The sequence below is a fragment of the Kryptolebias marmoratus genome, linkage group LG23, assembly GCF_001649575.2.
Source record: "Kryptolebias marmoratus isolate JLee-2015 linkage group LG23, ASM164957v2, whole genome shotgun sequence".
In the NCBI taxonomy this organism is placed as follows: Eukaryota; Metazoa; Chordata; class Actinopteri; order Cyprinodontiformes; family Rivulidae; genus Kryptolebias; species Kryptolebias marmoratus.
This window is the reverse complement of record NC_051452.1, coordinates 16,345,077-16,358,982: the sequence shown is the minus strand read 5'-3', so window position 1 is coordinate 16,358,982 and position 13,906 is coordinate 16,345,077. Positions and strand designations below refer to the sequence as shown.

The 13,906-nt window shown below is 39.6% G+C and overlaps 1 protein-coding gene across 4 annotated transcripts in view; it reads right to left on the bottom strand.

Moving 5' to 3' along the window:
• The window catches only part of dmd (dystrophin), a 272,414-nt gene that overhangs the window by 83,828 nt on the left and 174,680 nt on the right, over window positions 1-13,906 (bottom strand). For all 4 annotated transcript variants that reach the window (XM_037973934.1, XM_037973936.1, XM_037973937.1 and 1 more), the window contains exons 45-47: window positions 5,640-5,812; window positions 5,384-5,540; window positions 3,671-3,782 (exon numbers count right to left, since the gene is read on the bottom strand). In XM_037973934.1, the coding sequence (XP_037829862.1) occupies window positions 3,671-3,782; window positions 5,384-5,540; window positions 5,640-5,812 (442 nt within the window). The remainder of the gene's footprint in view (window positions 1-3,670; window positions 3,783-5,383; window positions 5,541-5,639; window positions 5,813-13,906) is intronic.

The following is a 13,906-nucleotide window of genomic DNA, read 5'->3' as shown; positions in this document are numbered from 1 at the left end:
TTTAGTTTTAGCTTAGTTTAGTTCTGTACATTTAGTCATGCTTAGATCTGTTGGTTTAGCTTAGCTTATTTAGACAATTAGTTATCATTGTATCTTGTACCTGTCTGTAATTTTGTTCATTATCATAATCTGTCTGTAACTTTGTCTGTAATTTTGTTCTTGTGTTGTAAAGCACTTTGAGTCGCCCTGTGCTGAAAAGTGCTATAAAAATAAATGTACCTACCTACCTACCTGAACCTCTTCGATCTTATTGATTTTAGCATGTGTGGTGACAGAGGGCGGAACAGAAACAGTGGAATTTGCTAGTCAATCCTAATTATTAAGACACCAAAGAGGAAGCCTGTTGGTCAGAGACCTGATCTTTGATAGAGACTGTAGCTGAAAAAGAAATCTGTCACTAAAATGGCACGAGTGGTCTTCCTCTCATTAAGATTACATTTACACTCACCAATGCCAGAATTATCAAAACCAGCTTAAAAAGTAACCTCAAAGCAACTAAAGTTTGCAATTCAATTCAAAATATAGAATAAATCTCTGGCTACTTAGAGAGATTCATTTCTCATAAGGAGAAGAAATCCTACAGTATAATTTTTATAACTGATACAGAGATTGACATCATTAGACCTGCTGTTTAAAATCCTCCTGCCAATCATTTTCTGAAATGTTTAAACAAACTAAAGCAAAGCTGGATGAATTTTAACTAACCAAACTGTCACATGTCTCATGACATTAGCTATTGCTTTTAGACATGAAAAGTTACATGGCCAAGACATAAGGACCTCCTTTGTTTCCCTCAGTGCAGTGCTGACCATCCACTGGAATTCCCCTTTCCTTTGAACACTACCTGAATGTGTTTGAGCTGGCAGCTGAATGAGTTTAATGGGCCACAGCTTAAGTTTGGTTGTTCTTTTTCTTTGGGCCTTGTAACCGGGCTGCTGCCATGGTACAGAGGGTGCAGCAGGAAAGCGTTTGGTTGCATGTGTGTGGATCTCCACAAGTGGTTGTTACCAGGCTGTTACCAGGATCCAAAGGTTAATGTGTGAGTCAGAGAAGACTGAAGGTGACTTCATACTTTCCTATTATGTAAAATGAAAAAAGAAAATGAAAAAAAAAGTTGACCATATACTCTGTGCCATTGAAAATGTTACTAAATAATTAACTATCTCAAAAAATCTAAACGCCAGATTCAGGATTCAGATGGTAGCTATATCTATGGTTCTTTGATTCCATATGAGGGGCCATATAAGCCATAATTTATATTGGTTAAAAAAACCCAAACATTAACTGTACTTCACATCTCACCTGTGAAGTAACCAGATGTTTACATACACTGTATAAAAAGACTCATAACCATTTTTTCCTCATTATCTGACACTGAATCAGACTAAACCTAGAATTTCCCAAATCATATGAGAGAGAGAGAGAGAGAGAGAGAGAGAGAGAGAGAGAGAGAGAGAGAGAGAGAGAGAGAGAGAGAGAGAGAGAGAGAGAGAGACATTAATTTCTTCAAAGTCACAAGTTTGTATAAAATAAGATTACTACACAGGTTAGTGCCTCAAATTAACTCAAATGTTAATTTGAAACACACCTGTAAATGTATTTTAGGGCACCCCTCAAACACTGCTTTTTTGTGTGACTTCATGGTAAGAGCAAAAAAAATCAGCCAAGATATCAGGAAGAGAATTGTCAATCTCCACAACTCTAGTTCATCTTTTGGTACAATTTCCAGATGTCATGACATAGGTCCCGGTTACCCATAAAGAACATTATGTAGAAATACTGAAGCGACATCTCAAGACAGCCAGGAAACAAATGGGTCTTCAAACAGACAATGACCCTCAGCATACTGGCAGATTAGTTACAAAGAGGCTTCAGGACAACAAAGCCAGTGTTTTGGAGCAGCCCTCACAAAGCCTACATATTGATCTCAATATGTGGGCAGAGCTGAGGAGGCCTGTGGGAGCAAAGCAGCCAACAAACCTGACTCAGCTCCACCAGTCTACCAGAAATGGGACAAAATTCCAGCAAACTATTGTGAGAAGCTTGTGGAAAGAAACAAAAAACATTTGACCTATTGTCATACAGTTAAAGAGGTAATGTTTCTAAATTCTAAGAAAATGTATGAAAACTTGTGACTTTGAAAGAAGTAATAATAAATTCTCTAAAAACTTACATGCATAAATTACATACATTTATCTTTTGGTAATATTATAAGAATTTGAATACATACATATACATATACACACATATATATATATTTTTTTCTGAGAGGCAAAGGAGCTAATGCTTTGATTCTCTGCTGATTTTACAAGTTTGTTCACTTAACCGATCTGAAGCCCTCAAAAGAGGGTTAAAATAAAAAACAAATTTTTATGATAGATTTATTTTAATAGAGAAAGACAGAACAACTAAAGATTAAAAATAAAAATTTTAACCATTTCAAGGTAGTGTATTAATAAGAGTGTTCATGGTTACTGGGAATGGGGATCTTTCCCAATCTTAGTATTCCCAATGCAATTGCAAAACAATTATTGGTGTTTCTCGATGCATTCATATTCACTCTTCAAACAAAATCCTGAGAATAGAATCTCTCAGACCTAAAAGTAACTATTTTTTTTGCTCTACACTGCAGTATGAAAGAGTTTTCTTTCAAACAAGATTTTAGGAACTAAATGAACAAAGGAATCAAAATGCTAAATGCCATGACAGAAGATTCTGTGGCAATGGATGTGCACAGTATCACATGTTAGAGCTATTTCATCCATTTTGCTCAGTGTTTCAACGACTTTGCTTTGGTTCCGTTTAAAACGTAGGAATGGCTGTGATGATCATGTTCTATTGTCACTCCAAAATGCAGATCATAGTGAACAAACCTCGGTTTTCAACCACTGAATACAGACTTAAATGCTTTGCGATAAAAGTTTCTGTGGACTTTGTAATTTGCTTCGCCTTTTCTGAGTTAGGGGCAAACTTTGATGTTGCTTGCTCTGTGATTAGCTGTGGTAGCTACCATCGGCTGTTTTTTCTTCTTCCTTCTCTGGGTGAAAACATACACAACTTGCACATAATGTGGCTCTTGTCAACATCTTTTTCGTTTTTACCTTCAAAGAAACTGAAGTTTCAATGCAGAAGGTGCTGCTTGTATGTTTGCATGGACCATATACTTATTTCCCTTAATAACGAGACAATCAATTTGTAACTTTCATATAAAGCATTATCTATTGGATATTTTGTTGATAGTCTGTGTCTTTCCATTAAAATAAAACAACCATAAAAAGTAGTGACTGTTTATTTCTTTTAAAGTGATAATCTTACAAAATCAGCAGGGGAATAAATAATTATTTTCCCCACTGTATATACATGAAAGGTAAAATACATGTATGTAAAAGTTCAAATTTATGTGTGTAAGAAGTAAATATATAAAGAGATATCAGAAAGTTAAATAATGTGGGAGTTGTAGAATGAGATATGGCTTAAACAGCCTCTCATACTTCCACATCTTGCATACAAAATGCTACAAAAGAGCTCATACTGTGTACAACATTTAAATCTATCTACTGTGAAAAACATCAAAGCAAAGATGAAGGGGTGACAATTTAAACTCTTCTAAAACAAGGGAGGAGTGTGTGTAAAATGATTTGTCTGAAGTGTACATAATTTCATGTGTTACCTCTGCGCTCAGGTGATGGTGCCTCCCTAGGCAGTTCAGACAGAAAGAGTCCCACATCATCAATAGCCTTGGTCACAACTGGCTCCTTAGCTCTCAGGTCCATTTTGAAACCCTGTAGGCACACATGTTCATTTCACTTATCTCCTCAAACCAGAGGTGAGCTGCACAAACCATGTCTTTGATCTTTGAGCCGACAAGTGCTCAGAAGAGGAATGTAAGCCACATCAGAGTCAGCGAAACATAATAGCATTTATTCATCATGTGAATGCTGATTCAGCATGGATCATGTAACATAAAGCATGAAAAATCAAACTGCTTCCCCATACTTTGTGTTTTAGCCATTCATGTATCAAAATTTTCAACTCTTTCTTGAGATGGGTGCTATGGCTTTTGTTTTTTGGTAACATTTATACTTTTCAAAACATTTAAATTTATTCACAATAAAATTGCTAATAAAAAACATTGTTCTCTTTGCAATCATCTTCAGCATACTTCTGCTTATTCTACTACTGTGGATATTTCAATATTGGATAGTTGATAGTTTATTTTTCCACATTCCAAGAATGTGGTTACATCATGGAAAGTGGAATTTGGAAAAATAAAAATGCTAAAACAAAAAGGAAGTTTATGTGTAGAATAAAACAAAACTGGAGGGGGAAGAGGGGGGCATAGAGCTCTGTATTTCTGGTGTAATTACAGAATAAAAAAACAAACCAAAGAGCATGAAACCATGAATGGAATAGAATTGTGGATTTTGTGTTCAATCCTATCTTGTATGATTTGACATTAAAATCAATATGACTTTTAGATTGGAAATCACAGGTGTAAAAACTTAAACAAATCAAACAAATCTATGCAGTCCATATAAGTTTAAGAATGTAATCAAATTGGCACACCAATCTGTGATAGTTTGTTAATTGTCGTTTTGCTTTAAAAACTGTGAATACTTAGTCAAGACTTCCCGTGGTAATTAACCAACTTTGTAATGGAGAAAATGAAGTTTGAATTTCTTGGTAATCTTTCGTTTTGATGTGGAAAGAGCAACAAAGGGCACTCAAATCAAACCAATCAAATTCTTGCTAATAAACTTGCAGCCAAGATAAAATGTCAGGACTTGAGCCTATGTGAATTAGAACAAGAGTGTCTGCTTGAATGTATATTTTCAGTTTTTTTTTTTCTCTTTTTTTAAGTAGGTCAGTAACTATATGTTTAGATTTTTATTGAGGGATTCTTTTTGAAAATGTATTGGATTGCCATAAAATGCTTTGCTAAAAAATAAGTGACAAACTGACAGTAAAGCTGTTTTATTATGATTATTAAATTTATGTTAGAATTGTTCTAAATTTTAAAAAATATATTTTGGGAAAAGGTAATTTATATATCCAAATTCACAATCTGACATATAATATTAGAAAACCAAGGCCGATTTATATTAATATAATACATATTGATCAAGATTCCTCTGTCTTTCTGCTGCTGTGACAATGCTCACAACACATTTAGCTTTAGTAATTTAGCTATGTTCTTCTTAATCAGCTGTGGGTTAGATCGCCAAATATATTACTGGCACTGGGTTGGCATTGTTATTATTGCAATACTTTGTAATATTGAACACTGATACTGCAATGACAATAAATTTTTGATATTGGGTGACCTTGTTCAAAAAGCAAACTTGATGAACAATTAGTGTTTGTAGAGTGGGTTTTGTTTTACTCTGTGTGTGTCCAGTTGGATCTGCACTGCAGGAACATCACCCCCTACAGGCTTCTCCTGCTCCAGCTGCTGACTCTTCAGCCTTAGCCAGTTTAGCAGCTCCTGCAGCGACATGTGGAGTCTCTTCCAGGGGGCCATCTCTGAGTCAAGGTGGGACCTAGAACATGAACACAAAATGTCCCCATTCGTTGTTATTTAGAACTAGGTGTGAACATTCCTATGGGTTTATATGAACTAGATCCCCAGTTTTACCCACCTCATGGTGAGTGTCTTGGTGCGTAGGTCACTCCAGCGCTGCCTCATGTTGTCCAGACGTCTTTGGAGCAGAATCCGGTCCTCAGAGTCCTTCAGTGAGGTCAGAATCCTCTGTCCGTTCTCATCCAAGGAGTGATACAGCTCTTCATGATTGTCAACTTCTGCCTGGAGGTCCTGTTTTAACACACATACAGTATGACCCCAAAGTACATTTGATAAGATGCTTTTGACTTTTCAATCCTACAAGGAATACTTTTTCACAGCTTGGTTAGAGTACTCTGGTAAAGTGGTGAGAGTCACATGGAAAGTAAAATGTGAAAATATCTTCCAGTGTGGAATCAGTAGATAGTTTATCACCACAGTTACTGAAATGTTCTAACTGACAAATTAGCCTTTACTCTTCCAGACAAAAACAGATAAGACTTTGCTTCTGGTCATTAAGCACTTTATGGTACAGAACTGCAAGTACAAACATCCTCACACATACAAAATGTAATAGAAATGACTATTTTGTTTTTAAAATTTTGTTTTTAGCTGAGAGTCTTGACACTATTAGGCACACACAATAAACTATAGACACTATAGACCACCATAGACCAGCTATAGACCATTGCTGTAGTCTTTTATATAATTGCACAGCACGTTAGCCACATCCTGTTGTTTTTAAATGGGCTTTGTAAATAAATTGATTTGACTTAGTTAGCATATTGCTACTTTTATGTTTGGAAAGCATTTTGCTCATTTTAGCTAGCATTTTGCTACTTTTTTGTTGCTACCATTTTGTTTCGCTACTTTTAGATTTTAGGTAGGTTTTGCTATATTCAGGTTTCAGTTCAAGTTGAACTTCTTCATCAAAGCCATTTAGAACTCAGCATTCACACGGCATTTTCACAGAAAATGCTAATTTTCTAGTTTGTTTATGTATTTTTTTATATATTTCAAATTTTTAGCTTGTAACTTCGTAATGGTCTGCCATCTTTTAAAAAGATGGTAATCTTAAGAGACTTCCTAGTTAATGTAAGGTTAACAAAAAATAAATAAATACAGAAACTCAGTACCTTCCTCCATGTTTGATTTTTTGGGTCCACATCATCAGCTAAACATGACACTACAACTGATAAACCTCTGGAGTTAATGTGATTCAAGATGGTCGCCATAACTTATCAACCTTCGGGTAGTATCTCTGAGCTGTGACTGTTAAAAACAAGTCAGTGAGTCAATATTACTCTCACGGAATTCTGAGTTAAAAACACAAGCCATGCAGCTGAGTTTTTAGCAGCCAGTTCTTGGAAATCAGTCAATTTCTGTGCGCATATCTTATAAAACTGTCTTCTTGGCTGTGCACAATATTTTGCTGCCCACCTTGATCCTCTCGCCATGGCTCGCTTTTTACCTACCTTGGCAGTCACCCCCACATTTTAATTTAATCAACTGGATTACACTTTTAAAGTGAAAATAGGCAGATTTGGACCTGTTTTTTAAAAAATAATCATTATTTATCATCGGTGTGGTTTTAAGAACTAAACAGTCTGGGCTGTAGCTTTGAGAGCTCTGGTGCTGTGTCTGACACTATAGAATATACGGAAACCAAGCTGAAAAGGTTTGAGACAAATGCAACAACTCTCCAATTATTTTGACAGAAAATTTGTTGCATAAACATTTTGAACATGTTAAAATTTCAAGCGGCAACACTCCAACAAAGTCAAGGAAACAGAAAATGTTTGAGACATTTTGGAGACTCCCTTGCAAAATCTCTTCACCAACTTGTCACTAACAGTCACAGCCCAGAGAGATACAGAAAACAAAAATAACTACAACTAAGTCATTTTTATAGATTTTGAACTATAGTTTGGTGTGGTAGTAGCTGAGAGTCACCCCCAACAATACTAAGAGCTCTAACAGATTGTGTGAGATCTTTGTTTGGCATGAAAGGCAGCGACTCCTACTTTTATTGGACTTGAATTTTTCCTGTTTACTTCCTCTGTGAAGCTTCCAGAGATGAGTTATAACTACTTAAAGAATTAAACTGTAGGAAACCAAAAAAGTTTAAAAAACAAATCAACTTTACTTCTGTTCTGTAGTTGAAAACCTTTTGTTTCACATTTGAAGAACATTCTCAATTAAAATTAAAGAGAAAAAACAAATTAAATTGTCCTGGTGACTGAAAATCTACAACAGCAAACTGCAAACTGTACAACCACAAAACAGGTGTCAGACATATAAGACATATCTGTTTAAGATGTTCTGTAAGAACGATACAAACTTTATAGTTTCAGTTTACATAAGAAACAACTATATTATCTAACTGAACTTTGTTGTTGTATAAAGTTGTTGGACTGTGTCAAATGATCTTATAAGTTTTTAAAAAAAGAGAAAACACACACAGCATTATATCTCCCACAAACCATAACCTGCATGACTATACAGTAGTTCATTTTTTGTACATATCTTCTGTTTGTTCACTAATGTTGATTCTGGATTAAAGGGATAATTTACAAAGAATGATTTTAATTTCCAACCTGGACGTGGTAGACCTTCCTGCGCAGCATCCTCTAAACTTTACCCAGGGCGGCCAAAACTAGACGTAAAGACGAAGAGCCATCGTCATCTGTCACCCGCCCTTTTTTTCCTTTGAAATTAGCTTGCAGCTGCATAAAATGGCTTCTACTTAAATATGTGTGAGACAGTGAGCAATATTGGAGGAAAGGGGAGAAAGGGAGGGAGGAAGCTGGGCAGTGTGAGTTAGTGGAAAGACAGAGGATGTTGAGACAGAGATAGGAGGAGAGAGGCAGAGAGAAGTTGAAAGAGGGAATAAAATGATGACTGAGCTTGTTTTCCAATTAAACCTTATCTGCGTGTGGTGTTGTAGCCCCAGAGAGAGAGAGAGTGTGTGTGTGTATGTGCTCTCTGAATGCTACGCTGCATTGCCAGCTGCCATAATAATTGGACACAGAAGACTATCTCAGCGCTGCACACTGTTGTACCCTGTATGTGTGAAAAGAGAACGAAGGCATGAATTTGAAAGTGTGTTTAAAAATTAATTTCCAACATGCTACATGTGAGTGTGTGTGCGTGTGTAACCAAGCACAAGCTATTCTTCTAAAAAGAGTGTGTAGGAGCAGGATGAGGGGTCAGAATATGTGCTCTCTCAGAACAGAGCCTACTATTCAACCCCCACAATGCAGTGGGAGAATATTTGCATTTGTCTGCCAGTTAGTGACCAACCAATAAAATCTCTCCATGCTGCTATGTCAGCATAGTTGTCATACCAGCCAGAGCAAAGAATCAGTGAAGTCCAACTGTCTCGATCAGTACTGGCATTCTTTCTATTCTGTTGCCTCAAAACCTGAAATTGAATTGGATTTTTATTTAATACTTTGAAGTTCATGTTTTTATGTAATACTTTGAAGTTTAATGGGGGAAAACTTGTTTTAATGTGCTCATAAATATGTGCTCATAAATATTCACTCTCTCCAAGTAAATACTTTGTAAAGCCACCTTTTGAATCAAGTCTCTTCATTAACCACTGGAATTTCTGTCCATTCTTCATGATAAACTTCTCCTGCTCCTTCAGGTTGGATGAGTGCTCCTTGTGTCCAACAATCTTTGAATCAAGTTAGAGATTCTCAGTTGGATGAACTGGCTCTCCTTAAACCCCTGGAGTGATTTTCAGACGTGTGTTTCACTGTCCTGCTAGAAAGTGAACCTCTGTCCCTGTCTCAAATCTCTGGAAATCTTCAACAAGTTATCCTTAAGAGTTTCTCTATATTTTGTCCCATCTATTGTTATTTTACGTTTCCCAGTCCCTGCTGATGAAAAACATCCCCATCTCATGAAGCCGCCACTGCCATGTTTCACTGTAGGGATGGTGTTCTCAGCATGATGAAAGGTGTTTGGTTTGAAGCAGACTTGTCCTTGGTACCTAGCTTCATCGAGGTTACCTTTGACCTCTCTGATGTTTCACTCACCCGGTCTGTGAGTTTTGGTGGACTCTCTCGGCAGGTTTGCTGTGATAGCATCATCTTTCCATTTTGTAATAATTGATTTAATGGAGCTCCATGGGACATTCAGAGGTTGGGATCTGACCTGTGCTCCTCAACAACTTTGTCTCTGATCTGTGTGGAGAGTTATTTGGTCTTCAAAACATCTCTTGCTTTGTGGTAGCCCTTACTGCGTAGATCTGTTGCACTAGTGTTGATTCTGGGACTATCAGAACAGCTGTATATGTACTGAGATTATTTGGGAATCAGATTGCCCATAGATGGACCTAACTGTGGTGATTGGTGTTTTTGTGTGTGTGAGTGCTTCCTGGTGGGCGTCTCCTGAGCAGGTGTACGGACGTCTCATCACCACTCCTCCCACACCTGTGACTGATCAGGCTAATTATAAGTGGAGGAGTATTTAAAGCTGCAGTGAAGACCAGACCAGCGCTGGAGCATTATTTACCATGTGGTAAAGTGCAGAGCCTGAAGGAAACTTATCTGTGTTCTTCGTGTACTCCCTGTTGTAATCCTAGTCTGTTTTTCGTGTCTTCAAACCTGTGTTTAGGATTTCCTGCTCGTCTGGAACCAGTCTGATCTGCCTTCAACTGCCAGCCGCCAAATTAAGTACTCACCTGCTCAACTGAACCTGACTGTTCCTCTCCTCACCGATCCCATACTCACCTTCATTCTCTGCTCCTCAGGTCCTGGTTCCGGTTCCCTCCTGTAAATACTCATTACACTGTAAATAATTTCACTTACCGATACCCGCTGGTTTCTGCGTCTGTCTGTGGCCGAACTGCTCACCTGGGTACTGTTCAGGTCCTGACAGAATGCTCCAGTCAGATCCAAACCCTAAGAGCAGTTCCGGCGGCGGACAGACCGCGGATACATTAGTCCATCACAAGCACCGGTTAGATCACTATGAAAATTTAATCCAACAACTTTATCAAGTTCAGCAGGATACTTGTGCCACTCTAAACTCCGTTTCTCACCGTATTGTGGCTTTGGACAATAGATTGGGAACTCTATTTCCCACAAGCCCCGCTCCACCATCAGTATCAGCCACACCTCCTACCGCCCCCTTACCTTCACTTCGCGAACCGGAAATGAAGCCTTCGGAGTGTTTTGAAGGGGACACAGATCGTAGCGGAGGTTTCCTCCTTCAATGTAATTTAGCGTTTGCTCGCTCTCCATCATTATTCCTTACGCACGCTGCTAAAATAACTTATATTGTAGCGGCGTTGAAGGGACGAGCTCTGCATTGGGCACAAGCTTTTTTGGGTTCTCATTCCAAAGACACGCTGGACTTTTCACGTTTTGTTCAGGAGTTCCGGCATGTGTTTGACCACCCTTTACAGCAGGAGGAAGCAGCTAAGCGGTTACTTACGTTACGACAAGGATGCAGATCTGTGGCGGATTATTTGGTGGATTTCCGGATTACGGCGGAGGAAGCGGGATGGAACGAATTGTCACTGAGAGGTATTTTTACGGGTTCTTTGTCCGACACGATTAAGAATCAATTAGCCACTAGAGATGAACCTGCTACCTTGGATAAACTAATTTCGCTAGCCATCAGGATTTATAATCGTCTGAGAGAACGACAGCGCGAAAGGCTCTTTCCCACCGACTGCCCACACACCAGGGTTTACGTCGGGGAAGGGAAGAAATGCTGAGTCCCTCAATCCGCTAGCAGAAGTTGAGCCTATGCAGGTGGGCCGAACTCGACTTTCTGCAGAAGAGAGACAGAGGCGCTTCAGGGCAAAAGAGTGCATTTACTGCGGAAACAAAGGACATTTCGTGGCCAACTGCCCGGTTCGGGGAAACGGGTCGACCCGTCAGTAATGGGGGAAGCTCTGTCGGGTCCATTAAAATTCTCCCCAACTTCTTTGTTTTCTCTTCCAGCAAAAATCATCACGGAACAGACGTCTCTACCCATCGCGGCCATGGTGGATTCTGGCTCGGAACTAAATTTAATTTCACAAAGTTTAGTGGATCAACTCAACTTACCAGTTCAAGCTTTGGATTCCGCCCGAACAGTCACTGGCCTAACCGGACACGCCATTTCGCAGATCACCCATCATGTCATCAATCTACAAGTATTAGTTTCTGGTAACCATCATGAGTCCGGTGAGTTTTTTGTGTTCTCCTCGTTGTCTCCCCAGTTGATTTTTGGTTTTCCGTGGTTGGAGAAGCATAACCCTGTTCTCAATTGGGCAGAAAAAAGAGTTGATTCATAGAGTAATTTTTGTCTTGGGAATTGTCTGAGGTCTGCTGGGTTGCAGTCTGGTGGGAGGGTCGAGGAGTCAGCTGAGGCTATTGATTTAGTTGGTGTACCACAATGTTATCACGATCTTGCACCAGCATTCAGTAAGCTAAAAGCACTTTCTCTGCCTCCTCACAGACCTTATGACTGTGCTGTTGAGTTGCTTCCTGGGGCCCCGTTACCTACCAGTCGTTTGTACCATCTTTCTGGCCCAGAGACAGAGGCTATGAGGACTTATATTAATGAGTCCTTAGCTTCGGGAATCATTCGTCCATCTACGTCTCCTTTAGGTGCGGGTTTTTTCTTTGTGGAGAAGAAGGATAAGACTTTAAGACCATGTATTGACTTCAGGGGGTTAAACCAAATCACCGTTAAGAATAGGTATCCACTTCCATTAATTGACTCAGTACACGAAAGACTTCATTCCGCGACAATATTTTCTAAGTTGGACTTACGGAACGCTTACCATTTGGTAAGGATAAGGGAGGGGGACGAGTGGAAAACGGCCTTCAAAACTCCTCTAGGGCATTTCAAGTATTTGGTGATGCCGTTTGGGCTCACCAATGCCCCGGCCGTTTTCCAAGCTCTTATTAACGATGTCTTGCGCGACTTCCTGAATATATTCGTGTTTGTATATCTGGATGACATCTTAATTTTCTCTCGGGACCAGGAGACACATCAAACTCATGTCAGGGCAGTGTTACAGAGGTTATTGGAGAACAAATTATTTGTCAAGGCAGAGAAGTGTGCTTTTCACGTTACCTCAGTGTCCTTTTTGGGGTTCATTTTTGAAAAGGGACAATTTCGCACTGATCCAGAGAAGGTTCGTGCTGTTACAGAGTGGCCTGTTCCATCTAATCGCAAAGAGTTACAACGTTTTTTGGGCTTTGCAAATTTTTACAGGCGCTTTATTAAGGACTACAGCCGTGTGGCCGCTCCTTTAACTCAGCTAACCTCTACTCTCCGTACGTTCACATGGTCCTCAACAGCAGAGAAGGCTTTTGAGGAACTGAAGGCCTTATTTTCCTCAGCCCCAGTTCTCAACCACCCAGATCCAGAAAAGCAGTTTTTTGTGGAGGTGGATGCCTCGGACACAGGAGTGGGGGCAGTCCTATCACAACGCTCTTCTACAGACAACAAGATCCATCCATGCGCCTTCTCTCGATGTTTGTCCCCGTCGGAACAAAACTATGACGTGGGCAATCATGAACTTCTGGCTATTAAACTAGCATTAGAAGAATGGCAACATTGGTTGGAGGGCTCCAAGGATCCATTTTTCATTTGAACAGACCATAAAAATCTAATCTATTTACAAAATGCCAAAAGACTTAACCTGAGACAAGCCCGTTGGTCCTTATTTTTTGCACGTTTTAACTTCTCCATCACCTAGAGACCCGGTTCCAAGAATACCAAGGCAGATGCACTCTCCAGGCAGTTCTCAATTGATGATTCCTCCAAGGCTGACGTCTCCGTACTTCCGTCCTCCTGTTTCGTGGGTTCTCTGACTTGGGAGATAGAGAATACCATTACCTTGGCTCAACAGGCGGAACCTGATCCTGGCACCGGACCTCCTGGAAGAAGGTTTGTCCCCAAGGAGGTAGTGGGTAAGGTGTTGGACTGGACACATAATCACAGATTTACTTGCCACCCAGGAATTACCAGAATGTTGGCATTCTCACAGAGACACTTTTGGTGGCCAACCATGTCAGCCAACATTAAAGAGTTCGTTAAAGCCTGCCCAACGTGTGCCAGAAATAAAGCCCTCCATCAACCTCAAGCTGGGCTTTTACAACCCTTACCTGTGCCTGCTCGCCCTTGGTCACACATTTCTTTAGATTTCATCACTGGATTACCTCCGTCAGAAGGCAACACAGTTATCCTGAATATTATTGACCGTTTTTCCAAAGCAGCCCATTTCATTCCGTTGCCAAAGTTACCTTCTGCTTTGGAGACTGCACAGCTGTTGGTTCAGCATGTTTTCCGCCTGCACGGTATACCACTGGATATTGTGTCCAATCGTGG